At 40.5% G+C, this 15,768-nt stretch overlaps 1 protein-coding gene across 2 annotated transcripts in view; it reads right to left on the bottom strand.

The window, feature by feature from the left end:
* Utx (Utx histone demethylase) overlaps window positions 1-15,768 on the bottom strand; it is a 33,753-nt gene that overhangs the window by 8,590 nt on the left and 9,395 nt on the right. For both annotated transcript variants that reach the window (XM_074101865.1, XM_074101866.1), the window contains 2 exons: window positions 3,174-3,481; window positions 857-1,082 (listed from right to left, as the gene is read on the bottom strand). In XM_074101865.1, coding sequence (XP_073957966.1) covers window positions 857-1,082; window positions 3,174-3,481 — 534 coding nt within the window. The remainder of the gene's footprint in view (window positions 1-856; window positions 1,083-3,173; window positions 3,482-15,768) is intronic.

The raw sequence follows: 15,768 nt of genomic DNA, 5'->3' as shown, positions 1-15,768 counted from the left end.
ATTCACTGGGTTTGCCGTAAGTAGTTGACGAATAAAAATAAAAATCTTACTTCCTACTAATATTATAAATGCGAAAGTTTGTGAGTGAGTATATTTGTTACTTCTTCACGCTGAAACGGCAGGACGGATTTGGATGAAATTTGACAAAAAATTAGTTTATAACCTGGATTTTTATTTATTTTATTTATTTTTAAACATAGGATACTTTTTATCCCGATATTCCCACGGAATAGGGATAAATTCTAGAAATAACAAGCGCTGGGCTTAGAGATGAAATTTGGTATGTAGGTTACTTTACACATAGGCTACTTTTTATCCCGATATTCCCACGGGATAGGGATAAAATCTCGAACTAAAAACCGGTGGGGCTTAGAGTCATGAAATTTGGCATGGTTGTTATAATATAACGTTAATGAAAACCACGATGTAATTTTAGGAAATTCCCACGAGAATTGAATAAAATCCCGGAATTTTAATTCAACCGCTGTATCTCATGATTTACATGGGTAAACGCTAGTTGATAATAAATCTATTTATAGTTGTCGAAATGACGAATGACGAGTAATGCGAGCTCGACAACCGAAGAACGACTACCCCGTCACCTTTCCAGTCATGCTTGTTATTGAAATCCAATGTTTTGTTTGTCCTGAAATTAACATAGTTTTACATCTGCCAGTCACTTATGAGGTCCTCGACCTATGCTAAGGGCTAGTTTTCAGGAATTAGCACATGATAAAAATATCTAGGCCCTGTGAAAGAATACGTATTCATGACTTAGTTAGTTCGTCGAACTGGTCACTCAGAACTGTCAGCAATTTCACAGACACAGACAAGAGAAAAATAATTACATCCTCACCCGATAGAGCACCAAGTATCAGCATTGCCCTCCGACTTTTCTACGGAGTTCCTATACGCCACGAATGCGTCGTGCACCTTGCCTTGGGCAGCGAAGCACCGACCCAACAGGTAGAGGCCAGCGCCGGACTCCGGCTCTGCCTTCACAGCGCGGTTGAGGCACCAGATGGCCGCGCGCGCGCGCGCCGCCGGCTCGCCCAGAGACGCGCATCGATGGTACAGCCACCCTAGCAACAGTTATAGTCACGTTGAGGAAAACCACTGATAGCCAGCCCGTAGTCAAAATGATCCTACAAATCCTAACTAATGTTATATGAGATTGTGAGTTGTAATGTTTATTTGTTTGTTACGCTTTCATGCTTATTTTCATGCGAAGGGTGCGCCAAAGTTCAAAATCGATTATTGAAACTTCGAAAATGTATCTCATACAATTTTACATCCTAATGATCATTGTATATTTTTATTTTAGATAATAACCATTGGAACTCCGAATTTATTATATTCATAATTTCATTCAACATAAATACCTCTATTACTACAATTTATGTATATATCTTTATTCAACATATCGATTTCAGGCAATAACATTTGGTATTATATATTTTAAAACATACATTCGTTTATTCCTAATCTATCCATACATAAATGCAAGTAAATTCAAAATAAGAAACTAAATATAACTAAAAAGCCAGTTAGGTTAGAATTATGACCTTCACAAAATCTAAATGCTGCCAAAAAACGGGTTAGGTTAGGTTAGAACTGCGACCCTCGCGGAACCGAAATCCTGCCAGAAAAGTGGGTTAGGTTAGAACTGCGACCCTCACAGAACCAAAATACTGCAAGAAAAGTGGGTTAGGTTAGAACTGCGACCCTCGCAGAACCGAAATCCTGCCAGAAAAATGGGTTAGGTTAGGTTAGAACTGCGACCCTCACAGAACCGAAATCCTGCCCGAAAACTGGCTTAGGTTAGATCTGCGCTGATTATATGAAATAAGTTTATAAATAAAGAAATTCTCCAAGTAAAATTATGGGTATAGATAAAATCACAGTGTTGACATTATGAGTAAAAAAAATCGAAATATGTATGAACAATGTTGGTAGTAGTCAAAATAATTATTTAAAAAATATATAACACAATTTTTTCGGAGTAATGATGATTATGATTACAAAGCGGTATTATTATAAATAATCGAATAAAAAAATGTATATGAGCCAATATGGACCCGACTCGCATGCGAAGCTGCAGGTAAAGGCTAGTAGTACATAATACTGACGAGGGGCTCCTGCGGTTAAAGTATCAGCGTTGTGATTCACAGTACATGTAATAATTTAATTCTTCTGATGCAGAGCTACAATCAGATTCTTTTCATTACGTAATGTCTACTATGAACAGAAAGGAGTAAGACAATTATTGACAGCTTTGATAAAGTAGGTATTTTTCTTGGGTCCGAGTGTAGCAACCTTTGTTGTAAAAAGTTATAGCATAAAGAGGTAAGTAATTTTATGCGCTTAGACTCAGATGCATACTGGCTAGCATGGCCTGTGTACTTTCATTTCCGACTGAAGTAATTGCAAAACTGCAGTTGTGGTCTTGCAGGGGAACTGGTTTTAACCTCATTTCCATCCGTATTAAGCTTCAATGTTATTTATTGTCCAGGCGAGGCAACTGACCATTACAATCGCGGCCCGGTCGTGTTTAGAGATAATGTTTACACCGGCCTGCGGTAAGTAAGCCACAACAATGCATTATTACGATTGTCCATTACAGACTTCATGTACTATAACGTGCAGGAGATGTGAATGGTAAAAATGAAAAAGTACTCACTAGTCATGCAATACATCGTACCTACTCAATACGCTTTTATGAGTTTCAGACAAAAATAAAGAAGCACAGGACTTACTTGAAAATTTACATTAGCCATAAAACAAAAAATAAATAAACGCTCGCATCGTCTCGCATTTTAGAGCGGCTATTCACGTCCCTATTTTGTGCAATGGATTCTTGATCTTTTGTTTAGTCGCTGTAGTGTATGGGGTGCCTCATTGTCTCAGATTCTTTTATAGCTCGTTGAGTCACGTTCAATGTCAAGTAGTTTTGTTTTATTGAAGTGACATAAATATTAGTTAACAGCATACCATAACATAGCAATGAAAACATTGTTCATCTTTGAAAGGCCGAGCCATTAAATAAACGACTTATTTGGAAACATGCATACGAAAGCGGCGATACGCACGCATTGTACGTTCCGCTAAGTTTTGGTACAATTGAGATGCTGCTAGTGCACAAAAAAGGGTTACAATAAAAAAAACTGACTTACCTAGTTGCCTGCAGACGTCGGCTTTTAGCGTGAGCGCCAACTGCGGCTCATTTAATAATTTCGCGTAGGCGTCTCTTGCGGCTTTCCTCAGGCCCCTGGCTTCGAGGAGATGTGCGGCGTGGAAGCTGAGTTCAAGGCGGGTGAAGGTGGCATCCTGGTGCGGGGAGAGCTTGGCGCGGCGGAAGTGCGCGGCCGCGGCGCCCCAGTACCGCCGCGCCTTGAACATCAGCGCGAGCCGCAGGTGCGCGTCCGCCGCACGGGAGAACCCCGGCGATACGTAAAGAGCCATCTGCAGCGCTTTCGTTGCCCTGAAGCAATACATTATCAATGGCCACCCTAACTCTAATAAAGGTTGCTAGAGGAATCAGTATCAGTCAGGAAAGTAAAAGCGTGGGACGAATTGCTTGCTTGTTCCGTCTGCATCACGTTTAGTTATGTACACATTAATGGTGTGAAGGTGAGAAGTTATAGTAACGGTGTTATTATAACTACTTCACTACCGGTTAGGCCAGCCATGATCCGCCAGACAGCATTGCGTTATTTATAAATTGCAAATGTTTGAAATTTCATTAATGGATATCGGAAATAGTAGATTAGCTTGTTATATTATATCTATCAACGCTAAGAAATAATTGAAACATTGAATATTTACAAGGAAAACCGGGGTTTTTAGGGTTCCGTAGCCAAAATGGCAAAAACGGAACCCTTATAGTTTCGCCATGTCTGTCTGTCTGTCCGTCCGCGGCTTTGCTCAGGGACTATCAATGCTAGAAAGCTGTAATTTTGCACGAAAACTTATATAGATATGTAAACTATGCCGACAAAATGATACAATAAAAAAAATCCCATAGACGTAAAGTGGGTGTGTTTTTTTTTCTCATCCAACCTTGTAGTTTGGGGTATCGTTGGATAAATATTTTAAAACCATTAGGGGGTTGCTGCTAAAATGATTTTTCGATTTAGTGATTTGTTTGCAAAATATTCAACTTTAAAGTGCAAATTTTCATTAAAATCGAGCGTCCCCCCCCCCTCTCTGAAATCTAAACCGGTGGGTGAAAAAATTTGAAAAAATTAAGGATGGTACTAAGTATATCAAACTTACAAGGAAAACTATAACCGTTAAGTTTTCTTGAGAACTATTAGTAGTTTAACAGTAAATAGCAGCCTAAGGTATAAAATATACCTAAACTTGGAATATTCCGTTCAAAATACGAAATCCTAAAAAAAAAATTACCTAATTTTCGTAGTGGCTACGGAACCCTATTTCGGGCGTGGCCGACACGCTCTTGCCCGGTTTTTTTTAGCAACAATTAAATGATCTGTTCAGCTTGTTAGAATCCTGACAAATTCTGGAACAAAGTGAAGTTCCCAACAGTGGTTCATGCACTCTACAAACCCTTTAAAATGCGGGTCGAGGACCGAAACAATGTCAAAGTTACAGTTGAACTTGACCGCCTTGCAAGGTCAGACAACACATAAATAATAAGAGTAGGTACCTATTATTATCGTTGTCATAATACACGTTCGAATCTACACAGCCACATAAAACTGCGGACTCGATAATAAAGTCTCCTTTTTTTTTCTTTTGAGCATATTCTCGAGAAGCCTTTAGAAAGTTTTTAGCGGACGCGTCTGTTCTGTACAATACTAAAGCAAAAACTTTTACGATTTCTGTCTATCCGACCCAAAATCTAAACCGGTCGGGGCTTTGTCAGACATTCAAAGAGATTGCATTACGTCTACGTATTCACTGTAGGTACAAGTCGTCTTTGATTATAATCAACACTGCGAGTAAATATAATGCACGCATAGGTGAGCTGTAAGCACGTTCTCTCAAGCGAGTGGTTCTGTCACGGTGCAAGGCAAACTAGGAATGCGATGACAACTTAATAATAATGATTCACTGCTTCATATATTTTTTATTATTAATAATAAGTATAAAAAATAGTAAAGATGTCCTACGAGGAGAAGACGAGAGGGTTTCAAAGGAATGTAATCAATTGGAGCGGTGGTTACATCCGTGAGGTTATTTAGGAGCGCATCACCGGAGCGTAACGTCACCGATGCGCTGAGGGGTCGACGACCGTCTGAGGCTCGTCCGTGCCATCGATCGGACGATGCAACGCATCGTCTAGACAGCGGCCGCGGCGGGCCCAAACCAAACCGACGAAGCGCCTATATACTGACTTTATTTAGATGACCTCCGCTGACATTTTGCATGCAGAAACAAAGGAGCGAGGCAGGTGGAAGAGGCACGGTGGCATCCGGTACTCGCCTTATATACCGATGACTAAAATTAAATGATCATTACCGTACCCACACATACACGCGCCTCGAGCTTTCACCGCCAGCCCGCGCTACTCGATATACACCGACATAATACGACTGCTTATTCGCATTCATTGTTCCGCGGTAATAAGTTATGATTGCTTTCTGTCACGCAACATTTAAAAGTATACACCCTCGTAACGTGGAGTAGGAAGCCAAGAAAACTTTGAATTGAAGAAAAGAGTTTCTTGTCAACATTCGGCTGTTGCGAAATCATGCAATTCCATAAAATTCCAGCCTACAAATATTAATTAAAGGTCAAGACCAGTAATGAATACGTACGCAGTAAAATATTTTTCTTCCAACGCTTTGTCGATATTAAAGATATGATACCTGCTGATGAAATATTCTGTTTTAAATAGGCAACCTCTGTAAAATGTATTATTGAAATGCATTCGAACAATGAATAGCCTAGCCAGCATTTGTGCTCACACCTGACATTGCGCTGCGCATTGACAGTAGAAGACGCCAGTTGCATACCAAGTGTTAATTTAATTATATTGAAGAACCTTTGTGTAAGTACCTCAACTGCTAAGACCAGTTGATATAAACAATTAACATGTTATATTAGGTAATGTTGAATGCTGTCATAATTTGCCTGTTTTCGTTTTTATAATGTCAATTACCAAAATAGCACATGAATACCGTTCAGAAATAGCTACATACGTACGCGCAGAGGGATCGATTATATTATATTATAATCCCACTCGCTACCTGCCCAGCCGCGGCCATCATCAGCTTGCTCAGGTAAAGAAATTATGTATACAGTCATACCCTATTTATACAACCGAAATGCTCCCTTTGGCTCGTTGCTATTCAAATGCGGAGCGTGAAAGAATCGATTACGTAGAGTTGATGGCATGAATGAACATTTATGAGTAGAGAGCAGAAGTTATGATTTTGTGTTTAGCTTTGTAACAGTGTTTATTTTTGCTAGCGCGATGAAGGTTAGTTACACGTACCGTTTGAGACAAGGAAGGCCTCGGAATGAGAAATGTTGTCATGAAAGGAAACAATGTAAGCGTAGCACAGCTGTTTAGCGGTGTACCGAGCATCATGGTGATTCGCGGGGCATGTCGCGGGGTGCGGGGGAACACTGGCATCAGGCAGCTCGGCCTGACCTAGTTCTGCGCACTCGCGGCGGCTCAAGGACGGATCGACCGCTATTTATAGTTCGTCGGTCGTCATCACATCGCATTCACTTTACATAACTGAAGTAAGCTGTCACTGCGACTGCGGCTGCGCCCGCGGCGACCACGTGCGCGTCTCAATAAACAAGATGCGCAACTTCCCCACCCCCACCATCGACTCATTACTAACCCCCTTCCCGATTAGCACAGCGATGCTCCAACTAAACTAGAGCACGCTAATGCAATTAGCGAAACGAGAGCCGACTCCTGAACTCCTTGTGTACCTACTTCGTTACAAATCAAAGCAATATTAGCCACTCCCGAATTACCTAGGTATAACCATATTTTTTTAGGAAAAGGGCGATGTCGCTGTGGACTGTGCGACTGTGCTTAATAGTGATTTTAGAATAATACTAGGTATCTGGTGTTTTTTTTATGCTTGTATTTACTAAAATTAATGAACAGATGTACTCTACCAAAGTACATTTTTGAATTTGTGGAGTACCTATACCTATTTAGAAATGATAAAATTTGAATGTTCGATTAGAACTCATGTTGCACTCATATCATAACAGCTTAAAAGGGAAAAATTCTTAGATTATTTGAGTTTTGTAAATTATCATAAATCATGTCAAAATATTAGGGCATTAGAGCCTTTTTGTGTTTTTGTTCTATGTTATTACTTGGGGCCGATCTCGTTGCACCCGCGATAGCATTTTAAACTATTAGATACATTCCGCTTTAGTAGAGCTATTAAATACAACCCAATTATTTTTTCTATACTAATCAAACCAGAACTATTTAAAATGTTACCCCTCAAAGAGTTATTCTTTCTAAATTTTCTACTCTTTTGGTGAGTCAAAATATTGCACCCGTGATAATAGAGTCGCTGAAACCGTCCCTTAAATAATGCCGAGTGCAGTGCAGCAAACGCTCGGTCTCGTGACCGCACGATGCAATTAAAACGATGCATTAACGTCAACTCTCAATTCACCTGACCATATTGCATCACGGCCTTGGCTCCACGGCAACAGTATGCAATGCAACATAAATTGTATGCATCACAAACGCAATGCTGTTTAATACGTGCGCTAGGTACCTATCTAGTTAAAACACCGGCGCGTACAACCATTTTACGCAAACTGTGACCATAAATTAATTATTATTCATGAGTTCATGACATAAGAATGTGTTTCTTCAAGGCAATCGCTGAAAGAGTTTCGTAAAATTGGTTTTTCCACATTATTGTTACAAAAAATGGCTACAAACGTATAAACCAATTCCACTATATAAATCCTCGTGACTTGGCACGGCGATACAAGCACGGACGCAAAAGTAATAAGAATACGTGTCTTACCGTACTCGCCTACCATTCGTGAAACATTAGAGGAATAGGTTTTCCAACAATCTAACTCCACAATAGCTTTTGCTAACAACGACTCATCGCATTATCGTAAAGTATTTCGAAACGGATGTTCATTCAGCGCAAGAGCGCAGACATATCAACGTTTATTTTGCAAATAGCAATATCTTCGTTGCGAACTAAAGTAAACACAAGTACTTAACAAGCATACGTTCAACAAAATTGATAATAATGAACGGGCGAGGGCTCCTTTATCGGCTGGCGTCATACCAGTTGACCCACTTTCGACCGATTCGACACCACTTATAGAGTAACCTACCTAACGCGAGCTCTCGTATGCAATGTCTGTTTATGTGCAGGCTATTTTGAATATTGGCACGGTTTTCAGTTTGAATTTAAAATGAAGTGATAAAAAGTGTAAGAAAAATTAGATTCATTCTAACTGGTGCGACCCATTTACCGACTTTTCCTTTTCAATTCGGGCAAGGCTGCTGACAAAATAGTTCGCACTTGATTGGTAGGTGTTCTCGTTCAGAAATAAGGACATTGTCCACTTGCTTTGGTCTTACAGTATTATGATGTATATCAAGGCATTAAGTACATATTTAAACTTAATTAAGAAGGCACTGAATATTGTAATAAGATAACATAAGTAAATAAACAGATAAATAAGTGATATAATATGATTTAAATTTTTCATAGTAAATTAAAATGGTAATATGAAAAAGATGGAATGATAATACAGTTAGCTTACATTAAAATAAAGCAAATAAGAAGTAAACAAGGCCAGGCAATAACCATATGCCTACAACAATAATAATAACTAAGCAATATAGATATAAGTAGCATGTAGCATGGAAACATATGTGAACACTATATTTTAATTATAGATGAGGGCTCGCCCGCCCTTCGCACTCCTTAGTTATAAAATCTTAAATAATAAAGATTATTAGCTAAGTAATTATAAAAATTTTGTAATGATATTCTGATTTATAATAAACAGTTTTTTTTATATTTAATTATTGAACATAAACGTACCTATTCCATACCATAACGAGGTGTTTAAAGTTTCCAAGTAAGGAAACAGTAACGAGTAAAGCTGGTTAGTGTCAAGTCAACCTATACAAGTGCAGTGCAGTGCAGCCTTCGCGTAGAGCGGCTTTGCAAGTAGAGGCCATCCTTACGGTACTTGGGACTTAAGCCAGCAGTGCATCTATTGTATAAGTTTATCTAACCTACATCTAGGACAAGCAAGCAACGAGTCATTATTTGAGCCAACTACTTTAACTTTAATACGATAATTTTACAAAATGCTCTTTGTTTCTGCAGACCTATATAGCAATGCTTGGAAAGCAAAGATCAAGTGATATTGATATTGATAATAATCAAATATTAAGTAGGACGCATTAATTTTGTAAGGTTTTGTAAGATTAAGGATTTGTATATAAATATGTTAGTTCGAAGTAGATACCACAAATGGAGGCGACTGCCAATATTGAGGTAGATGCTTCGCAGGTGTAAATGAAAGACGTATTGAAAAGTTTAATGCTTAATCATTTTCTGTGCGATTTTGGTAGAAGTGATCAGAAAACTCACGGAAGAATTAACTGGAACAAAATGGGTAATTTCAATTTCCGACCACTTTAGTTTTGGGTGCATTTAGAATTGTTTTACTACAAAACCTGGGGGTTTGAGTTTACTTATGACATGGTTCTCCAAGTAGCGCTCATTAAGCCATAAAAATTATGTATGATCATAATAATTGTATAGAATTCAAGAGGATAGCATGGCTTAATGGCTATATTTGCTGAAATCCAAATGTGAAGTAAATAAAATGATTATAATACCATCGGTACTAAATTTTCTTTAGTCACTTCAGCTTATTGTGTTAGAAATTGAAAATTGACTGCTCAGAACATTGCAAACCATTACAAGTCTACATCGTTAAAGGACCTGGCCTCGATGCGATGCGGTTATGCGGAAGCAAAGCGTATCGCGACAGCTGCAGATGCATTCTGCTCACATGATACGGCACTAATAAAAACAGCCGCGGGCGCACCATTACGACAACCATTACTGAGCAGGTTCGCATTCGCACTAAGGGCTCTCCGTCAAGGAACTCAGGGATTTTCTCACCGCTTAGGTAAAATATGGAGAATTCGCATTCATGCACCATTTTACGAATAAATAAAAAATGCGCTTATTAAAACTTGCATATTAATTCTGATTGTTAATGTACTGTACTACCTAAATACCTACATAACGCATGAAACTAACGTCTTCAGAACTGCGAAGCGCACTTGAAAACTTGCATAATAAAGTCCCCTAATACAGAGAACAACTGACTGAACATTCTGCGCTATTATTACATAACAAACGGCGGAGTGCCCTTGATAACTACCCCATACGACTCACGGTACGCAAGTGTAGTAACAAGTCCAATACTTATTTACATGCAGCTGAATTAAAAGCTCTGCCCCATCCCTGCGACATCGGAAGGGTTGAACCCTTTGTAGACTAATTTTTTAGGTTTGCGTCATAGATTGTTCGTCAAACAAAAGTGGGGGCAATAGCACACACGCTACGCGCGATAGTCACACGCATATCGTGCGTGCAGGCCCTTGGGGCGGGGGCGGGGGCCGGGGCGCGGGGCCGCTCGATACTGACGTAACGTCATCTCGCAACTAGGTACTCATAGTTAAATTTCGACTCGCCGTGGCACCGAGCCCTTTCCATTTGCTCCCTTTTTGCGGCCGCAAGCAGCTTTCTAATGCTATTGTGCGTACAACGTGACGGCTAGATGGTAACTAAGTGCGCGTCGAGATCCGTGAGAACTCCGCTGGCATGCGAGGTAATCAAATCACGGTACGTAGTTGCCTCCGGTATGCGTTTACGTTTATGATAATTTCGAATTCCCATTTTATGTATTTGCTGTGTAGCTTATCTTGCCGTTTTACGATTTTTGCTACATGTAGGTACCTACGAACAGTTTTGTTATCGCCAACATACCTACTGACTGATACACACCATTCATTGTAACTGGTGACATCAGTTTCATTATTTTTAGTACAAAACGTTTTCATTTCAGGCTTACATTTTCCGTATGTTGTATAGGTTAATCACATAGGTACATTACGTTGTAATAGCGCAGGCAACAAGTAGCTACCTACTTAATAATGATCGGCATATGAGTGGTTGGCATCATGACTAGATATACTAGGTACAGAAATTATGTTTGATGTCGCTCTTACTGCGACTACTATTCTGCTGCATACTGAAAACGATTCGTATTTTTAAGCGAAGAATAATCTATTTTTTTTTTTGCTGTATCGACCACATGATACTGCATATTTACCACACATAAGATATCAACGCAGAGAATGGCGTAAAAAGAAAACCTAATCTAAAGTAATTATTTGCAAATGATAGTTCTCTGGGTCACACACTACGTGAAGAATTACACAATAAATAACTAGAACTCAAGATAAACCCTGCTTGCGAACTCGTCACAGTTACGAAAAAACGATAAGAGATACGTGAATATGATGCTAAGTGATCGACAAGAATTAATTAATGCATTAGGTACTCGGAAAACCTGCCATACGGGGCGATACTACGAAGTTTCTATGGGAACGCTGCGAGAATATTAACGTGAAGAAGTGATAATTTAATTTGTAAATGTGAGCGTTTCGATTTAACTTAAAAATAAGGCTCAATTATCTTGCGTATTTCAGAATACCATACCGGAACAAAGAACTCGGTCGATGTTCGTTACAATTGTATTTTATTTTGGGAGTAACAAGTGCCTAACGTAATGGTATATGGAGGACCTTGATAAGAGATGTTAATTAGTGTTCATGACCGTATTTAGGATGGTAGTTGTTCGGGTTACTCACCCGCGGCCTTGTGGTGTGACGTATCGCCGCGCCCGCTACCACGTGACGCGCTCTAGTGACGTATAAGTTTTTTCGCGGAAATTCCAACGCGTGGCTGCCGTAGGCGCTCACCTATCGGCTCTAAGGATACCGAGTGTAATAAAGCAATGCGGAGGTGACCAGACAATTAGCAAGTCCGGCCTGATGAAATTCTTGCGCAACGTCGGAGGAGAATGTAACGCAAAGACGGAACTTCATTTTTAAGAGGTTTAGGGCTCGTCTCTCCACATCTGTTAAGTTTCCGTGACGCGCAGTCTCTGTTTAACAGAAAAAAATAAACAACGACGGAATCACAAATATATCAGTCACATAAAATACCATACCAAGAGCTTATCAAGTTATCTTAGAGTGGTGAAACAGGCTCTTAGTGGCATGTCTTGACCACATTCTTGTAATTAACATGTGGTTTTAAATTAAATGCTACCGTCACAAACGATCTCATGAACAAGCTCTATTGTAGACTAGCTGCTTGCTCACGACTCCGACCGCGAAGAATTTGTTTATAGCTATTCCGCGAAAACTGTGCAATTTTTCAGGATAAACTATCCTATATCCTTCCCTCTTGATTGTGGCGTAAAGAACAATGGACGCAATATCAATAACCTGAGATACGGTACGCAGCTGATACGGTTTTGATAGCATCGACAGTCTGATCTCCAGCAGGTGGACCGATTGAATGAGCGTAGTGGGAGGGCTGGACTCAGGATGAATACGCTGAAGACGAAAGTAATGGTCGTTTCGACACAGAATAATCTGAACCCGAGCATTAGTGTGGACGGAAAAAAGTTAGACCTGGTGCGCAAATATAAATACCAGGGCACTTGGCTAACCCAAGAATGGGATAGCGATTTGGAAATACAAACACGTATTGAGATCTCCCGTAGTGCCTTTAATAAAATGAGAAAAATAATTTCCAATCGCAAATTAACATTTCCCTGAGGAACCGTCTTATTCAGTGCTACATTTGGCCTATTGCTCTATACGGATGCGAGGCTTGGACTATAAACCCCTTGGAACTTAAGAAACGTTTAGAGGCTTTTGAAATGTGGCTATACCGGCGCATGCTTTCAATTAGCTGGACTCAGAAAGTCACTAATGTCGAAGTCTTAAGGCGAGTAGGCCAGGACCGCAAGACATCGCATCTAGACTCGGACATGTTTTCAGTCATGAGAAATAAGACTTATTGCAACTTATTATGATGGGTTAAGTTGCTGGGAAACGCGGTATTGGCCGAAGAAAAAGTCTTGGTTGAGAAGCATTCGAGAGTGGACCTCTCCGGTACTAGTGCTGCTGAGGTGTTCCACCTCGCGAAGGATAGTAAGAAATATTCTGAGTTGATGGCCAACCTTCAGTAATTGGAGAGGCACCACAACAAGAAGCAGATATCCTTCCCAGGGTCTCCATACTAATTATCTAAATCGGTTCAGCGGTTTTAAGCGTTAAGAGGTAACACGGGGACAGACATACTTTCGCATTTATAATATTAGTAAGGATTTTAAATGTAGCTATCTAGTTCCTGAAATCCCTAATCATGAGGAAACAGACATTACAGACCCTTGGCTGCTGCCCTTGGGAGCTGTGGATATTCGCAGCATGTACGAGTAATATGGCAAATACAAATCATGCAGTGAAGTGTTCTATTGAGCGGCCGGTTTCTTATTATGTGGAATAAAAGGGCTTGCCTTTGCTTTGCACGTGTGAAAAGCGTTTTTACAGCAAAAACTAGGGCAAAATGCTTGACACAGAGTTCACGCCCCGCGTGGGTGGCTCCTAGCAAAGTTATGTGGGCTGTTTTGTTACGTAAATTAAACAACCGAAGGGCAGCCGGTTGCGGCACAGGCCTTTCGCAACGCGCGCCCTACGATATCGTTTGTGTAGGAGCAAGGCAAGTACTTAATGTGCCAGTTTCAAAGTTAAGCTGCAGTTACGTACTCGTATTACTGGAGAACTTTTAACTTCAGGATGACGGACGGCATAATGAAGTAACGACTTCCTTCCTATGTTTAGATTTCATCGTCATTATCATGTTCAGCCTTTAATACAGTTTACTACTGTCTTTAAACCTCCTCTTATAATAAGAGTAATCCAGAAACTAGTTATATTGGAAACAGACGAGACTGTGAATGCGATCGACGGAGAAAATAAAATGGATTCTTAGAAATCAGCAAATAACGCTTCGTTGTTCGAGCTTATTTTAGTGATGTAGGAAGCGACTGCTCGAGAGGTAAGGAGGTCATTGACAGGGCGGTCGGGCGGGTGGCGCGGATGCAGCGAGTGCACTGAGCGAGTTCCGGTGCACTACGCGGCAGGTATAAATAGCGATCCGTTAGTGTCGACGACCGCGCACCATCACTTCGCCACAGTCGCCCTGCGTCGGCCGCCCTGCCCACGGCGTCCTGACCTACTTCTTAACAAAAGACAATAGACAATTACGTCACAGGAGCCTTTTTTAAAAATCGTAAAGCCGGCCGCACCCCTCTGCACGGGGTGTGGGAAAGTCGAGACGCGCTAAGCCCAAAACGCGGGTCGAAGGGCGAACGGAGGCAGGGAGATGGGTCGGGGGTGAGCGGAAGGGGGAGAGCTAATAATGCATACGCCCTTTGAGGGCGATGGCTGAGCAGATCGGTGCGCGCGCGGGCCGGAGGGCTCGGCGCAGGTCTGTGCGTAGAAGGGCCCATGCGTACGTGACTTGGTTCGGATCGAAGAGCGGAGCGCCACACCCGTGCATCTCCACCGGCCCACAGCGTTAGATGCATCCTCGGCCTCCGCTGCACAGCTATCCGGGCGCACGCACCGACCACTTCTGTCACGGGCTAATTTACACTAACGAGATTGAACCCGCGTGCACCCGACCGCACTGCTCACGTAGCTAGCTATGGTTTTTCGCATACCGCCACATTAGACGTTAAAACAGTCGGTTGTAAAAAATCCGGTTGTGCCGCTATTCTGTTGCTAACCGGCGGTCTCTGCCACAGCTAAATCTGGCGTCTGTTATATAACTTGGCCATGATTGTTACGTGACGTCACGTCACGACGTGAGTACTGTGTATTGATAGTTTTAAGTATGCGCGTTTTATGTACGTTCATATAATACCAGTTTTGCTTTTAAATATATTATACGAAAAACAATTTAAAAAATCTAAAAATATTAATCAAATGCCTTTTTTTAACTTATTGTTTCACTGTAATGTAGTAATGTACAATACAATACAAATATTATTTATTGCACACCACAAATCAAAAAAAAAGTTGTAGGTGTATTTAAATGTATTTTTTTAAGTAGGTACCTACTAATCTGAAGATGCACATTCATAAATTCTATTAAGACTACGATTTTTATTTTAAAATTATAAAAAGATAAACACATTAATGGTTTTGATGTTAGAATTGTTAGTAGCTATAATTAGTGTTAAGTATTTTATAAATTTTAAACTTGTCTAACGCAGCGGGTATTATCTGCAAATTAGCAGCCAATTTTTTGTCTACAAGAAACACCTCAATTTTATCTCAGAATTTTGCGTCATTCACATCGACCTTCTTTAGCAGACAGCTTCCCGAGGGTCAATTGTAGTAAGTAATGTTTTATTTATAGGCATAAATTTAACATGTTTCTACACCTACTCAAGTTTCTATATTTGTGTGATAAACAAAGAGAAAGAAATATCGACAATTTGCGTATGCCAAGAAACGCAAGGTCAATGCCGCGCAGTGCAACGACGGGTGCCTAATTGTCCTAATTGCATGCAGCGGGCCGATGCGGCACTCGCCAGCCGCCGACTACAGGTGAACACACATTATGAACACTTGCCATTAAAAATGTCGGGCAAGAAGCAAAAACT

The sequence above is a fragment of the Choristoneura fumiferana genome, chromosome 18 (genome assembly GCF_025370935.1).
Source record: "Choristoneura fumiferana chromosome 18, NRCan_CFum_1, whole genome shotgun sequence".
NCBI lineage: Eukaryota > Metazoa > Arthropoda > Insecta > Lepidoptera > Tortricidae > Choristoneura > Choristoneura fumiferana.
Note: the sequence above shows the minus strand (reverse complement) of the source record. Positions and strands in the feature narration are given on the sequence as shown.